This window comes from Rhinoderma darwinii, chromosome 11 (assembly GCF_050947455.1).
Source record: "Rhinoderma darwinii isolate aRhiDar2 chromosome 11, aRhiDar2.hap1, whole genome shotgun sequence".
Taxonomy (NCBI): domain Eukaryota; kingdom Metazoa; phylum Chordata; class Amphibia; order Anura; family Rhinodermatidae; genus Rhinoderma; species Rhinoderma darwinii.
Window position 1 is genome coordinate 96005554 of NC_134697.1, and position 17223 is coordinate 96022776.

General features: G+C 46.7%; 1 protein-coding gene across 1 annotated transcript in view; it reads left to right on the forward strand.

Annotated features, from left to right (window-relative positions):
* Positions 1–17223, forward strand: part of LOC142663082 (membrane-spanning 4-domains subfamily A member 4D-like) — an 86583-nt gene that overhangs the window by 42125 nt on the left and 27235 nt on the right. Inside the window, exon 6 of the mRNA XM_075841383.1 lies at positions 9137–9259. Within this exon, the coding sequence (XP_075697498.1) occupies positions 9137–9259 (123 nt within the window). The remainder of the gene's footprint in view (positions 1–9136; positions 9260–17223) is intronic.

The following is a 17223-nucleotide window of genomic DNA, read 5'->3' on the forward strand; positions in this document are numbered from 1 at the left end:
TGCTTGGTGATTGTATACTCCGTGATTCTGTACTTGGTGATTTTGTGCTTGGTGATTGTGTGCTTGGTGATTGTGTACTTGGTGATTGTGTGCTTGGTGATTGTGTACTTGGTTATTGTGTACTTGGTGATTGTGCGCTTGGTGATTGTGCACTTCATGATAGTATGCTTGGTGATTGTGTACTTGGTGATTGTGTGCTTGGTGATTTTGCGCTTGGTGATTGTGTGCTTGGTGATTGTGCACTTGGTGATTGTGCACTTGGTGATTGTGTGCTTGGTGATTGTGTACTTGGTGATTGTGTGCTTGGTGATTGTGTACTTCGTGATTCTGTACTTGGTGATTGTGTGCTTGGTGATTGTGTGCATGGTGATTGTGCGCTTGGTGATTGTGCACTTGGTGATTGTGTGCTTGGTGATTGTGTACTTGGTGATTGTGTGCTTGGTGATTGTGTACTTCGTGATTCTGTACTTGGTGATTGTGTGCTTGGTGATTGTGTGCTTGGTGATTGTGCACTTGGTGATTGTCTGCTTGGTGATTGTGTACTTGGTGATTGTGTGCTTGGTGATTGTGCGCTTGGTGATTGTGTGCTTGGTGATTGTGTACTTCATGATTGTGTGCTTGGTGATTGTGTACTTGATTATTGTGTACTTGGTGATTGTGTGCTTGGTGATTCTGTACTTGGTGATTGTGTGCTTGGTGATTGTGTGCTTGGTGATTCTGTTCTTGTTGATTGTGTGCTTGGTGATTGTGTACTTCGTGATTCTGTACTTGGTGATTGTGTGCTTGGTGATTGTGTGCTTGGTGATTGTGCACTTGGTGATTGTGTGCTTGGTGATTGTGTACTTGGTGATTGTGTGCTTGGTGATTGTGCGCTTGGTGATTGTGTGCTTGGTGATTGTGTGCTTGGTGATTGTGTACTTCATGATTGTGTGCTTGGTGATTGTGTACTTGATTATTGTGTACTTGGTGATTGTGTGCTTGGTGATTTTGCGCTTGGTGATTGTGCGCTTGGTAATTGTGCGCTTGGTGATTGTGTACTTGGTGATTGTGTGCTTGTGTGCTTGGTGATTGTGTACTTCATGATTCTGTACTTGGTGATTGTGTGCTTGGTGATTGTGTACTTCGTGATTCTGTACTTGGTGATTGTGTGCTTTGTGATTGTGTACTTGGTGATTGTGCGCTTGGTGATTGTGTGCTTGGTGATTGTGTGCTTGGTGATTCTGTACTTGGTGATTGTGTGCTTGGTGATTGTGTGCTTGGTGATTCTGTTCTTGTTGATTGTGTGCTTGGTGATTGTGTACTTCGTGATTGTGTACTTCATGATAGTGTGCTTGGTGATTGTGTACTTGGTGATTGTGTGCTTGGTGATATTGCGCTTGGTGATTGTGCGCTTGGTGATTGTGCACTTGGTGATTCTGTACTTGGTGATTTTGCGCTTGGTGATCCTGTGCTTGGTGATTGTGCGCTTGGTGATTGTGCACTTGGTGATTGTGTGCTTGGTGATTGTGTACTTGGTGATTGTGTGCTTGGTGATTGTGTACTTCGTGATTCTGTACTTGGTGATTGTGTGCTTGGTGATTGTGTGCTTGGTGATTGTGCACTTGGTGATTGTGTGCTTGTTGATTGTGTACTTGGTGATTGTGTGCTTGGTGATTGTGCGCTTGGTGATTGTGTGCTTGGTGATTGTGTACTTCATGATTGTGTGCTTGGTGATTGTGTACTTGATTATTGTGTACTTGGTGATTGTGTGCTTGGTGATTTTGCGCTTGGTGATTGTGCGCTTGGTAATTGTGCGCTTGGAGATTGTGTACTTGGTGATTGTGTGCTTGTGTGCTTGGTGATTGTGTACTTCATGATTCTGTACTTGGTGATTGTGCGCTTGGTGATTGTGTACTTCGTGATTCTGTACTTGGTGATTGTGTGCTTGGTGACTGTGTACTAGGTTATTGTGTACTTTGTGATTTTGCACTTGGTGATTGTGTGCTTGGTGATTCTGTACTTGGTGATTGTGTGCTTGGTGATTGTGTGCTTGGTGATTCTGTTCTTGTTGATTGTGTGCTTGGTGATTGTGTACTTCGTGATTTTGTACTTGTTGATTTTGCGCTTGGTGATTGTGCGCTTGGTGATTGTGCGCTTGGTGATTGTGTACTTGGTGATTGTGTGCTTGGTGATTGTGTACTTTGTGATTGTGTGATTGGTGATTGTGTGCTTGGTGATATTGTGCTTGGTGATTGTGCGCTTGGTGATTGTGCGCTTGGTTATTGTGTACTTCATGATTGTGTGCTTGGTGACTGTGTACTAGGTTATTGTGTACTTGGTGATTTTGCACTTGGTGATTGTGTGCTTGGTGATTGTGTGCTTGGTGATTGTGTGCTTTGTGATTGTGTACTTGGTTATTCTGTACTTGGTGATTGTGTGCTTGGTGATTGTGTACTTGGTGATTGTGTGCTTGGTGATTGTGTACTTGGTTATTGTGTACTTGGTGATTGTGCGCTTGGTGATTGTGCACTTCATGATAGTGTGCTTGGTGATTGTGTACTTGGTGATTGTGTGCTTGGTGATTTTGCGCTTGGTGATTGTGTGCTTGGTGATTGTGCGCTTGGTGATTGTGCACTTGGTGATTGTGTGCTTGGTGATTGTGTACTTGGTGATTGTGTGCTTGGTGATTGTGTACTTCGTGATTCTGTACTTGGTGATTGTGTGCTTGGTGATTGTGTGCTTGGTGATTGTGCACTTGCTGATTGTGTGCTTGGTGATTGTGTGCTTGGTGATTGTGTACTTGGTGATTGTGTGCTTGGTGATTGTGCGCTTGGTGATTTTGTGCTTGGTGATTGTGTACTTCATAATTGTGTGCTTGGTGATTGTGTACTTGATTATTGTGTACTTGGTGATTGTGTGCTTGGTGATTGTGTACTTCATGATTCTGTACTTGGTGATTGTGTGCTTGGTGATTGTGTACTTCGTGATTCTGTACTTGGTGATTGTGTGCTTGGTGATTGTGTACTTGGTGATTGTGCGCTTGGTGATTGTGTGCTTGGTGATTGTGTGCTTGGTGATTCTGTACTTGGTGATTGTGTGCTTGGTGATTGTGTGCTTGGTGATTCTGTTCTTGTTGATTGTGTGCTTGGTGATTGTGTACTTCGTGATTCTGTACTTGGTGATTGTGTGCTTGGTGATTGTGTGCTTGGTGATTGTGTGCTTGGTGATTGTGCACTTGGTGATTGTGTGCTTGGTGATTGTGTACTTCATGATTGTGTGCTTGGTGATTGTTTACTTGATTATTGTGTACTTGGTGATTGTGTGCTTGGTGATTTTGCGCTTGGTGATTGTGCGCTTGGTAATTGTGCGCTTGGTGATTGTGTACTTGGTGATTGTGTGCTTGTGTGCTTGGTGATTGTGTACTTCATGATTCTGTACTTGGTGATTGTGTGCTTGGTGATTGTGTACTTCGTGATTCTGTACTTGGTGATTGTGTGCTTGGTGATTGTGTACTTGGTGATTGTGCGCTTGGTGATTGTGTGCTTGGTGATTGTGTGCTTGGTGATTCTGTACTTGGTGATTGTGTGCTTGGTGATTGTGTGCTTGGTGATTCTGTTCTTGGTGATTGTGTGCTTGGTGATATTGTGCTTGGTGATTGTGCGCTTGGTGATTGTGCGCTTGGTTATTGTGTACTTCATGATTGTGTGCTTGGTGACTGTGTACTAGGTTATTGTGTACTTGGTGATTTTGCACTTGGTGATTGTGTGCTTGGTGATTGTGCGCTTGGTGATTGTGTGCTTGGTTATTGTGTACTTGGTTATTGTGTACTTGGTGATTGTGCGCTTGGTGATTGTGCACTTCATGATAGTGTGCTTGGTGATTGTGTACTTGGTGATTGTGTGCTTGGTGATTTTGCGCTTGGTGATTGTGTGCTTGGTGATTGTGCGCTTGGTGATTGTGCACTTGGTGATTGTGTGCTTGGTGATTGTGTACTTCGTGATTCTGTACTTGGTGATTGTGTGCTTGGTGATTGTGTGCTTGGTGATTGTGCACTTGGTGATTGTGTGCTTGGTGATTGTGTGCTTGGTGATTGTGTACTTGGTGATTGTGTGCTTGGTGATTGTGCGCTTGGTGATTGTGTGCTTGGTGATTGTGTACTTCATGATTGTGTGCTTGGTGATTGTGTACTTGATTATTCTGTACTTGGTGATTGTGTGCTCGGTGATTTTGCGCTTGGTGATTGTGCGCTTGGTAATTGTGCGCTTGGTGATTGTGTACTTGGTGATTGTGTGCTTGTGTGCTTGGTGATTGTGTACTTCATGATTCTGTACTTGGTGATTGTGTGCTTGGTGATTGTGTACTTCATGATTCTGTACTTGGTGATTGTGTGCTTGGTGATTGTGTGCTTGGTGATTGTGTGCTTGGTGATTGTGTGCTTGGTGATTGTGTGCTTGGTGATTCTGTGCTTGGTGATTGTGTGCTTGGTGATTCTGTGCTTGTTGATTCTGTGCTTGGTGATTGTGTGCTTCGTGATTCTGTACTTGTTGATTTTGCGCTTGGTGATTGTGCGCTTGGTGATTGTGCGCTTGGTGATTGTGTACTTGGTGATTGTGTGCTTGGTGATTGTGTACTTCGTGATTCTGTACTTGGTGATTGTGTGCTTGGTGATTGTGTACTTGGTGATTGTGCGCTTGGTGATTGTGTGCTTGGTGATTGTGTGCTTGGTGATTCTGTACTTGGTGATTGTGTGCTTGGTGATTGTGTGCTTGGTGATTCTGTTCTTGTTGATTGTGTGCTTGGTGATTGTGTACTTCGTGATTCTGTACTTGGTGATTGTGTGCTTGGTGATTGTGTGCTTGGTGATTGTGTGCTTGGTGATTGTGCACTTGGTGATTGTGTGCTTGGTGATTGTGTACTTGGTGATTGTGTGCTTGGTGATTGTGCGCTTGGTGATTGTGTGCTTGGTGATTGTGTGCTTGGTGATTGTGTACTTGGTGATTGTGTGCTTGGTGATTGTGCGCTTGGTGATTGTGTGCTTGGTGATTGTGTACTTCATAATTGTGTGCTTGGTGATTGTTTACTTGATTATTGTGTACTTGGTGATTGTGTGCTTGGTGATTTTGCGCTTGGTGATTGTGCGCTTGGTAATTGTGCGCTTGGTGATTGTGTACTTGGTGATTGTGTGCTTGTGTGCTTGGTGATTGTGTACTTCATGATTCTGTACTTGGTGATTGTGTGCTTGGTGATTGTGTACTTCGTGATTCTGTACTTGGTGATTGTGTGCTTGGTGATTGTGTACTTGGTGATTGTGCGCTTGGTGATTGTGTGCTTGGTGATTGTGTGCTTGGTGATTCTGTACTTGGTGATTGTGTGCTTGGTGATTGTGTGCTTGGTGATTCTGTTCTTGGTGATTGTGTGCTTGGTGATATTGTGCTTGGTGATTGTGCGCTTGGTGATTGTGCGCTTGGTTATTGTGTACTTCATGATTGTGTGCTTGGTGACTGTGTACTAGGTTATTGTGTACTTGGTGATTTTGCACTTGGTGATTGTGTGCTTGGTGATTGTGCGCTTGGTGATTGTGTGCTTGGTTATTGTGTACTTGGTTATTGTGTACTTGGTGATTGTGCGCTTGGTGATTGTGCACTTCATGATAGTGTGCTTGGTGATTGTGTACTTGGTGATTGTGTGCTTGGTGATTTTGCGCTTGGTGATTGTGTGCTTGGTGATTGTGCGCTTGGTGATTGTGCACTTGGTGATTGTGTGCTTGGTGATTGTGTACTTCGTGATTCTGTACTTGGTGATTGTGTGCTTGGTGATTGTGTGCTTGGTGATTGTGCACTTGGTGATTGTGTGCTTGGTGATTGTGTGCTTGGTGATTGTGTACTTGGTGATTGTGTGCTTGGTGATTGTGCGCTTGGTGATTGTGTGCTTGGTGATTGTGTACTTCATGATTGTGTGCTTGGTGATTGTGTACTTGATTATTCTGTACTTGGTGATTGTGTGCTCGGTGATTTTGCGCTTGGTGATTGTGCGCTTGGTAATTGTGCGCTTGGTGATTGTGTACTTGGTGATTGTGTGCTTGTGTGCTTGGTGATTGTGTACTTCATGATTCTGTACTTGGTGATTGTGTGCTTGGTGATTGTGTACTTCATGATTCTGTACTTGGTGATTGTGTGCTTGGTGATTGTGTGCTTGGTGATTGTGTGCTTGGTGATTGTGTGCTTGGTGATTGTGTGCTTGGTGATTCTGTGCTTGGTGATTGTGTGCTTGGTGATTCTGTGCTTGTTGATTCTGTGCTTGGTGATTGTGTGCTTCGTGATTCTGTACTTGGTGATTGTGTGCTTGGTGATTCTGTGCTTGTTGATTCTGTGCTTGGTGATTGTGTGCTTCGTGATTCTGTACTTGTTGATTTTGCGCTTGGTGATTGTGCGCTTGGTGATTGTGCGCTTGGTGATTGTGTACTTGGTGATTGTGTGCTTGGTGATTGTGTACTTTGTGATTGTGTACTTGGTGATTGTGTGCTTGGTGATTTTGCGCTTGGTGATTGTGTGCTTGGTGATTGTTCGCTTGGTGATTGTGCACTTGGTGATTGTGTGCTTGGTGATTGTGTACTTCGTGATTCTGTACTTGGTGATTGTGTGCTTGGTGATTGTGTGCTTGGTGATTGTGCACTTGGTGATTGTGTGCTTGGTGATTGTGTGCTTGGTGATTGTGTACTTGGTGATTGTGTGCTTGGTGATTGTGCGCTTGGTGATTGTGTGCTTGGTGATTGTGTACTTCATGATTGTGTGCTTGGTGATTGTGTACTTGATTATTCTGTACTTGGTGATTGTGTGCTCGGTGATTTTGCGCTTGGTGATTGTGCGCTTGGTAATTGTGCGCTTGGTGATTGTGTACTTGGTGATTGTGTGCTTGTGTGCTTGGTGATTGTGTACTTGGTGATTGTGCGCTTGGTGATTGTGTGCTTGGTGTTTCTGTACTTGGTGATTGTGTGCTTGGTGATTGTGTGCTTGGTGATTGTGTACTTCGTGATTCTGTACTTGTTGATTTTGCGCTTAGTGATTGTGCGCTTGGTGATTGTGCGCTTGGTGATTGTGTACTTCGTGATTGTGTGCTTGGTGATTGTGTACTTTGTGATTGTGTGCTTGGTGATTGTGTGCTTGGTGATTGTGTGCTTGGTGATATTGTGCTTGGTGATTGTGCGCTTGGTGATTGTGCGCTTGGTTATTGTGTACTTCATGATTGTGTGCTTGGTGACTGTGTACTAGGTTATTGTGTACTTGGTGATTTTGCACTTGGTGATTGTGTGCTTGGTGATTGTGCGCTTGGTGATTGTGTGCTTGGTGATTGTGTGCTTGGTGATTGTGTACTTGGTTATTCTGTACTTGGTGATTGTGTGCTTGGTGATTGTGTACTTGGTGATTGTGTGCTTGGTGATTGTGTACTTGGTTATTGTGTACTTGGTGATTGTGCGCTTGGTGATTGTGCACATCATGATTGTGTGCTTGGTGATTGTGTACTTGGTTATTGTGTACTTGGTGATTGTGTGCTTGGTAATTTTGCGCTTGGTGATTGTGCGCTTGGTGATTGTGTGCTTGGTGATTGTCTGCTTGGTGATTCTGTACTTGGTGATTGTGTACTTAGTGATTGTGTACTTGGTGATTGTGTACTCGGTGAGTGTGTGCTTGGTGATTGTGTGCTTGGTGATTCTGTACTTGGTGATTGTGTGCTTGGTGATTGTGTGCTTGGTGATTTTGTGCTTGGTGATTGTGTACTTGGTGATTGTGTACTTGGTGATTCTGTACTTGGTGATTGTGTTTTTGGTGATTCTGTACTTGGTGATTGTGTGCTTGGTGATTGTGTACTTGGTGATTGTGTACTTGGTGATTGTGTACTTGGTGATTGTGTACTTGGTGATTCTGGACTTGGTGATTGTGTGCTTTGTGATTGTGTACTTGGTGATTGTGTGCTTGGTGATTCTGTACTTGGTGATTGTGTGCTTGTGTACTTGGTTATTGTATGCTTGGTGATTGTGTGTTGGTGATTGTGTGCTTGGTGATTGTGCACTTGGTGATTGTGTACTTGGTGATTGTGTACTTGGTGATTGTGTGCTTGGTGATTCTGTACTTGGTGATTGTGTGCTTGGTGATAGATTGTGTGCTTGGTGATTGTGTACTTGGTGATTGTGTACTTGGTGATTGATTGTGTACTTTGTGATTGTGTGCTTGGTGATTGTGTGCTTGGTGATTGTGTGCTTGGTGATTGTGCGCTTGGTGATTGTGCGCTTAGTGATTGTGTGCTTGGTGATTGTGTACTTGGTGATTGTATGCTTGGTGATTGTGTGCTTGGTGTTTGTGCGCTTGGTGATTGTGTACTTGGTGATTGTGTACTTGGTGATTGATTGTGTACTTGGTGATTGTGTGCTTGGTGATTGTGTGTTTGGTGATTGTGTGCTTGGTGATTGTGCGCTTGGTGATTGTGCGCTTAGTGATTGTGTGCTTGGTGATTGTGTGCTTGGTGATTGTGTGCTTGGTGATTGTGTGCTTGGTGATTGTATGCTTGGTGATTGTGTGCTTGGTGATTGTGCGCTTGGTGATTGTGCGCTTGGTGATTGTGCACTTGGTGATTGTGCGCTTAGTGATTGTGCGCTTGCTGATAGTGTACTTGGTGATTGTGTGCTTGGTGATTGTGTACTTGGTGATTGTGTACTTGGTGATTGTGTGCTTGGTGATTGTGTGCTTGGTAATTGTGTGCTTGGTGATTATGTGCTTGGTAATTGTGTGCTTGGTGATTATGTACTTGGTGATTGTGCGCTTGGTGATTGTGTGCTTGGTGATTCTGTACTTATTGATTGTGTACTTGGTGATTGTGTGCTTGGTGATTCTGTACTTGGTGATTGTGTGCTTGGTGATTGTGTGTTTGGTGATTGTGTGCTTGGTGATTGTGTGCTTGGTGATTGTGTGAATGGTGATTCTGTACTTGGTGATTCTGTACTTGGTGATTGTTTGCTTGGTGATTGTGTGCTTGGTGCTCAGTGAGTATGATATATAATAAAGACATCAATTCCAATGGCGTCTGTTATATTACAGCATTTTTCTCCTGAAGTCCTTGATAATTATCTCTCTTAGGCACTGACTCATTTTGGTTTTGTTTGCAGAACGGAGCATATACATTGCTGTCAATCTGTCTTCTGATCAATTTGTTGATATTCTGTGTGTCCCTGTCCATCTCCATCTTTGGATGTCGTTCTCTATCAAATGAATCTTCAAATGCTCCTCAGGTAAGAGTACAGAAAGTCCACTGAATAAAATGTGCAGTCGTGAATATCCAATAGGAATTGACAAAACCTTCCGTACTAATAAACTGGTCTTTTATAAGAAATAGTCCTATTGTCCTATTAAGACCGTTCCTGCCTATGAGCCAGAGCAGGGAGCTGCTAATATGGTTGACATGTAATTCCACATCTCGCCAGCAGCGGCTGCTACAGGGGGAAATATGTTTCCAGCCACAGCTTCTTTTGGCGATCTCAGCGATCACCAGGGGTCTCTAAAGCCAGAACTGTAACTATAATCGAATTGCCTGGCCGGTTTCTGTAGTAAAAGGGATCATCTCGAAATAAAACCTCTATTTTATCATCAGACAAGGTTTGCCACTACCCAACCCTGTTCCAAAAAATGTCTTTATTTTTTAAAGATGGAAATATCGAGTCTTCATATGTAGCTCAATCTGAAATCCGCATGCCAGGCCAGTGGATAGTCTAGGAATTCCGCCATTTAGTCGTTCCTCTGCTGTTGTAGGTGATATTCTTGGCTTGAGATCAACGTATATATAAAAAATTACATATTATCTAAGGTGGTTACATTGCTTTATGAAGGCCATTGCATAGTCCCTCAGTTATAGATGTCAGAGCTATTAAATTAGGAAAACCTCAGGAATAACAGGTCTTCTTCAACAATGTGGTCAACTTACAGAAGATCAAACCAGGATAGACTGAGTGGAGAGTAGCCAAGAAAGGTAGACTCTTCCTCTATTGGACCCAGTCCTTCAAGGTATTACAGGGTTGGCCATCGTTTGAATGGCCGGCATATGAAACCACAATGTATGACTAGTTGAGCTTCTCTCCAGGTCTCCTGATCACTGGAGTTTCTGAATCCAACGTACGGCTGTTTCCGTCAGCCCCATGGACATTACATGGAGCGGCAGGGCACATACGCGACCGCCACTCCATTTAAAATCCCTCTTATTGTGATCGCACAGGGAGGAGGGACAAGAAGGGTCAGAATCAGTGGGGACCCCACTGGTGAGGCCCCCAGCGATCCAACTATCACCTATCCTGTGGGTATGTCATAAATGTTCTTAATATGAAGACCCCTTTAAATTTCCTTCTAATTTTTTACATTCCGTTTTAGGAATGTGATTTTTTTTTACATTTTTGGACACATTTATCTTTAGTGTTGTTTTGTAACAAATTGATCTTCTTATCCTGTTCCACAGTCCAGACAGTAAAGAGACAGCAAACCATTCGGTTGAGGCGGTCTTGGCGATAAATTATTCTATCTGTCTTCCTGATCATAGAATCCCCTTTAACCATTAACTGTTTTTCCTTACCAGCATTACCATCCCCCTGACTACTAGCTGGGCTGTTCTCCCAGGGAGATCAGGATTAGAGATGAGCGAACTTATGAAAAGTTCGGTTCGGCAAGTTCGCCGAATTTCGTGCAAAAGTTCGATTCGGACCGAACTAGTTCTGACCGAACCTGTAATACAAGAAAGCCCCTAAAAATCGTGTATAACACTGTTTTAAAGCCCTAGAAGCCCTGTATAACACTCTTAGGTCACCCATGAGTGTATCCAAGTACTTTTGAGCTGTCTTTAATGCAAAGTTGGTGTCAAAGTTACGCCAACATGTATGGCTCTAGGAAAACGGATGGGACACGGAGATAACTAACAGAAACCACTGCACTTGTGCATGTTGTATGCTTAATGCATTGTTAAAAAAGGTACAAAAATTTACCATTTTAGGCGGCTGATGCCTGCCAGGGTTCATACATATAAGGTGGTAAAAGAAGAAGCAATGGCTTTTGACAAGCCCTCCAAAAATTGACCCTTTTTATTGGCAGATGCCTGCCGGGGTTCATCCATACATGGATGTAAAAGCAACAAGCAATGGCTTTTCACAAGCCCTCCAAAAATTGACCCTTTTTATTGGCAGATGCCTGCCGAGGTTCTTCCATACATGGATGTAAAAGCAACAAGCAATGGCTTTTCACAAGCCCTCCAAAAATTGACCCTTTTTATTGGCAGATGCCTGCCGGGGTTCTTCCATACATTGATGTAAAAGCAACAAGCAATGGCTTTTGACAAGCCCTCCAAAAATTGACCCTTTTTATTGGCAGATGCCTGCCGGGGTTCTTCCATACATGGATGTAAAAGCATTAAAGCAACAAGCAATGGCTTTTCACAAGCCCTCCAAAAATTGACCCTTTTTATTGGCAGATGCCTGCCGGGGTTCTTCCATACATGGATGTAATAGCATTAAAGCAACAAGCAATGGCTTTTCACAAGCCCTCCAAAAATTGACCCTTTTTATTGGCAGATGCCTGCCGGGGTTCTTCCATACATGGATGTAAAAGCATTAAAGCAACAAGCAATGGCTTTTCACAAGCCCTCCAAAAATTGACCCTTTTTATTGGCAGATGCCTGCCGGGGTTCTTCCATACATGGATGTAAAAGCATTAAAGCAACAAGCAATGGCTTTTCACAAGCCCTCCAAAAATTGACCCTTTTTATTGGCAGATGCCTGCCGGGGTTCTTCCATACATTGATGTAAAAGCATTAAAGCAACAAGCAATGGCTTTTCACAAGCCCTCCAAAAATTGACCCTTTTTATTGGCAGATGCCTGCCGGGGTTCTTCCATACATGGATGTAAAAGCATTAAAGCAACAAGCAATGGCTTTTCACAAGCCCTCCAAAAATTGACCCTTTTTATTGGCAGATGCCTGCCGGGGTTCTTCCATACATGGATGTAAAAGCAACAAGCAATGGCTTTTCACAAGCCCTCCAAAAATTGACCCTTTTTATTGGCAAGGGTGAGTAGTAGCAGCACATTAAAAGACACTGGACGACAGTCACAGGACAAAGCCCTGTGGTGGGGCAGGCCTGCTTGTAGCAGACGGGCGGCAGTGGAGGTTTATTGGTGGTAGTAGTCGAGGTAGCCAACACAGACAGCAAGGGTGCAAGCAGTAGTAGCAGTAGTAGCAGCACATTAAAAAAAGAGACTGGACAGTCAGAGGAGGACAAAGCCCTGTGGTGGGGCAGGCCTCAGGCCTGCTTGTAGCAGACGGGCGGCAGTGGAGGTGTATTGGTGGTAGTAGTCGAGGTAGCCAACACAGACAGCAAGGGTGCAAGCAGTAGTAGCAGTAGTAGCAGCACATTAAAAAAAGAGACTGGACAGTCAGAGGAGGGCAAAGCCCTGTGGTGGGGCAGGCCTCAGGCCTGCTTGTAGCAGACGGCAGTGGAGGTGTATTGGTGGTAGTAGAGGTAGACTAGCCAACACAGACAGCAAGGGTGGTAGGACTGGTAGTAGCAGCAGCACATTAAAAAAAGAGACTGGACGACAGTCACAGGACATAGCCCTGTGGTGGGGTAGGCCTGCTTGTAGCAGACGGGCGGCAGTGTAGGTGTATTGGTGGTATTAGAGGTAGCCAACACAGACAGCAAGGGTGCAAGCAGTAGTAGCAGTAGTAGCAGCACATTAAAAAAAGAGACTGGACAGTCAGAGGAGGGCAAAGCCCTGTGGTGGGGCAGGCCTCAGGCCTGCTTGTAGCAGACGGGCGGCAGTGGAGGTGTATTGGTGGTAGTAGTCGAGGTAGCCAACACAGACAGCAAGGGTGCAAGCAGTAGTAGCAGTAGTAGCAGCACATTAAAAAAAGAGACTGGACAGTCAGAGGAGGGCAAAGCCCTGTGGTGGGGCAGGCCTCAGGCCTGCTTGTAGCAGACGGGCGGCAGTGGAGGTGTATTGGTGGTAGTAGTCGAGGTAGCCAACACAGACAGCAAGGGTGCAAGCAGTAGTAGCAGTAGTAGCAGCACATTAAAAAAAGAGACTGGACAGTCAGAGGAGGACAAAGCCCTGTGGTGGGGCAGGCCTCAGGCCTGCTTGTAGCAGACGGGCGGCAGTGGAGGTGTATTGGTGGTAGTAGTCGAGGTAGCCAACACAGACAGCAAGGGTGCAAGCAGTAGTAGCAGTAGTAGCAGCACATTAAAAAAAGAGACTGGACAGTCAGAGGAGGGCAAAGCCCTGTGGTGGGGCAGGCCTCAGGCCTGCTTGTAGCAGACGGGCGGCAGTGGAGGTGTATTGGTGGTAGTAGTCGAGGTAGCCAACACAGACAGCAAGGGTGCAAGCAGTAGTAGCAGTAGTAGCAGCACATTAAAAAAAGAGACTGGACAGTCAGAGGAGGGCAAAGCCCTGTGGTGGGGCAGGCCTCAGGCCTGCTTGTAGCAGACGGGCGGCAGTGGAGGTGTATTGGTGGTAGTAGTCGAGGTAGCCAACACAGACAGCAAGGGTGCAAGCAGTAGTAGCAGTAGTAGCAGCACATTAAAAAAAGAGACTGGACAGTCAGAGGAGGGCAAAGCCCTGTGGTGGGGCAGGCCTCAGGCCTGCTTGTAGCAGACGGGCGGCAGTGGAGGTGTATTGGTGGTAGTAGTCGAGGTAGCCAACACAGACAGCAAGGGTGCAAGCAGTAGTAGCAGTAGTAGCAGCACATTAAAAAAAGAGACTGGACAGTCAGAGGAGGACAAAGCCCTGTGGTGGGGCAGGCCTCAGGCCTGCTTGTAGCAGACGGGCGGCAGTGGAGGTGTATTGGTGGTAGTAGTCGAGGTAGCCAACACAGACAGCAAGGGTGCAAGCAGTAGTAGCAGTAGTAGCAGCACATTAAAAAAAGAGACTGGACAGTCAGAGGAGGGCAAAGCCCTGTGGTGGGGCAGGCCTCAGGCCTGCTTGTAGCAGACGGCAGTGGAGGTGTATTGGTGGTAGTAGAGGTAGACTAGCCAACACAGACAGCAAGGGTGGTAGGACTGGTAGTAGCAGCAGCACATTAAAAAAAGAGACTGGACGACAGTCACAGGACATAGCCCTGTGGTGGGGTAGGCCTGCTTGTAGCAGACGGGCGGCAGTGTAGGTGTATTGGTGGTATTAGAGGTAGCCAACACAGACAGCAAGGGTGCAAGCAGTAGTAGCAGTAGTAGCAGCACATTAAAAAAAGAGACTGGACAGTCAGAGGAGGGCAAAGCCCTGTGGTGGGGCAGGCCTCAGGCCTGCTTGTAGCAGACGGGCGGCAGTGGAGGTGTATTGGTGGTAGTAGTCGAGGTAGCCAACACAGACAGCAAGGGTGCAAGCAGTAGTAGCAGTAGTAGCAGCACATTAAAAAAAGAGACTGGACAGTCAGAGGAGGGCAAAGCCCTGTGGTGGGGCAGGCCTCAGGCCTGCTTGTAGCAGACGGGCGGCAGTGGAGGTGTATTGGTGGTAGTAGTCGAGGTAGCCAACACAGACAGCAAGGGTGCAAGCAGTAGTAGCAGTAGTAGCAGCACATTAAAAAAAGAGACTGGACAGTCAGAGGAGGACAAAGCCCTGTGGTGGGGCAGGCCTCAGGCCTGCTTGTAGCAGACGGGCGGCAGTGGAGGTGTATTGGTGGTAGTAGTCGAGGTAGCCAACACAGACAGCAAGGGTGCAAGCAGTAGTAGCAGTAGTAGCAGCACATTAAAAAAAGAGACTGGACAGTCAGAGGAGGGCAAAGCCCTGTGGTGGGGCAGGCCTCAGGCCTGCTTGTAGCAGACGGGCGGCAGTGGAGGTGTATTGGTGGTAGTAGTCGAGGTAGCCAACACAGACAGCAAGGGTGCAAGCAGTAGTAGCAGTAGTAGCAGCACATTAAAAAAAGAGACTGGACAGTCAGAGGAGGGCAAAGCCCTGTGGTGGGGCAGGCCTCAGGCCTGCTTGTAGCAGACGGGCGGCAGTGGAGGTGTATTGGTGGTAGTAGTCGAGGTAGCCAACACAGACAGCAAGGGTGCAAGCAGTAGTAGCAGTAGTAGCAGCACATTAAAAAAAGAGACTGGACAGTCAGAGGAGGGCAAAGCCCTGTGGTGGGGCAGGCCTCAGGCCTGCTTGTAGCAGACGGGCGGCAGTGGAGGTGTATTGGTGGTAGTAGTCGAGGTAGCCAACACAGACAGCAAGGGTGCAAGCAGTAGTAGCAGTAGTAGCAGCACATTAAAAAAAGAGACTGGACAGTCAGAGGAGGGCAAAGCCCTGTGGTGGGGCAGGCCTCAGGCCTGCTTGTAGCAGACGGGCGGCAGTGGAGGTGTATTGGTGGTAGTAGTCGAGGTAGCCAACACAGACAGCAAGGGTGCAAGCAGTAGTAGCAGTAGTAGCAGCACATTAAAAAAAGAGACTGGACAGTCAGAGGAGGGCAAAGCCCTGTGGTGGGGCAGGCCTCAGGCCTGCTTGTAGCAGACGGGCGGCAGTGGAGGTGTATTGGTGGTAGTAGTCGAGGTAGCCAACACAGACAGCAAGGGTGCAAGCAGTAGTAGCAGTAGTAGCAGCACATTAAAAAAAGAGACTGGACAGTCAGAGGAGGGCAAAGCCCTGTGGTGGGGCAGGCCTCAGGCCTGCTTGTAGCAGACGGGCGGCAGTGGAGGTGTATTGGTGGTAGTAGTCGAGGTAGCCAACACAGACAGCAAGGGTGCAAGCAGTAGTAGCAGTAGTAGCAGCACATTAAAAAAAGAGACTGGACAGTCAGAGGAGGACAAAGCCCTGTGGTGGGGCAGGCCTCAGGCCTGCTTGTAGCAGACGGGCGGCAGTGGAGGTGTATTGGTGGTAGTAGTCGAGGTAGCCAACACAGACAGCAAGGGTGCAAGCAGTAGTAGCAGTAGTAGCAGCACATTAAAAAAAGAGACTGGACAGTCAGAGGAGGGCAAAGCCCTGTGGTGGGGCAGGCCTCAGGCCTGCTTGTAGCAGACGGCAGTGGAGGTGTATTGGTGGTAGTAGAGGTAGACTAGCCAACACAGACAGCAAGGGTGGTAGGACTGGTAGTAGCAGCAGCACATTAAAAAAAGAGACTGGACGACAGTCACAGGACATAGCCCTGTGGTGGGGTAGGCCTGCTTGTAGCAGACGGGCGGCAGTGTAGGTGTATTGGTGGTATTAGAGGTAGCCAACACAGACAGCAAGGGTGCAAGCAGTAGTAGCAGTAGTAGCAGCACATTAAAAAAAGAGACTGGACAGTCAGAGGAGGGCAAAGCCCTGTGGTGGGGCAGGCCTCAGGCCTGCTTGTAGCAGACGGGCGGCAGTGGAGGTGTATTGGTGGTAGTAGTCGAGGTAGCCAACACAGACAGCAAGGGTGCAAGCAGTAGTAGCAGTAGTAGCAGCACATTAAAAAAAGAGACTGGACAGTCAGAGGAGGGCAAAGCCCTGTGGTGGGGCAGGCCTCAGGCCTGCTTGTAGCAGACGGGCGGCAGTGGAGGTGTATTGGTGGTAGTAGTCGAGGTAGCCAACACAGACAGCAAGGGTGCAAGCAGTAGTAGCAGTAGTAGCAGCACATTAAAAAAAGAGACTGGACAGTCAGAGGAGGGCAAAGCCCTGTGGTGGGGCAGGCCTCAGGCCTGCTTGTAGCAGACGGCAGTGGAGGTGTATTGGTGGTAGTAGAGGTAGACTAGCCAACACAGACAGCAAGGGTGGTAGGACTGGTAGTAGCAGCAGCACATTAAAAAAAGAGACTGGACGACAGTCACAGGACATAGCCCTGTGGTGGGGTAGGCCTGCTTGTAGCAGACGGGCGGCAGTGTAGGTGTATTGGTGGTATTAGAGGTAGCCAACACAGACAGCAAGGGTGCAAGCAGTAGTAGCAGTAGTAGCAGCACATTAAAAAAAAGAGAGACTGGACAGTCACAGGAGGACAAAGCCCTGTGGTGGGGCAGGCCTCAGGCCTGCTTGTAGCAGACGGGCGGCAGTGGAGGTGTATTGGTGGTAGTAGTCGAGGTAGCCAACACAGACAGCAAGGGTGCAAGCAGTAGTAGCAGTAGTAGCAGCACATTAAAAAAAGAGACTGGACAGTCACAGGAGGACAAAGCCCTGTAGTGGGGCAGGCCTCAGGCCTGCTTGTAGCAGATGGCAGTGTAGGTGTATTGGTGGTAGTAGAGGTACTAGCCAACACAGACAGCAAGGGTGCAAGCAGTAGTAGCAGTAGTAGCAGCAC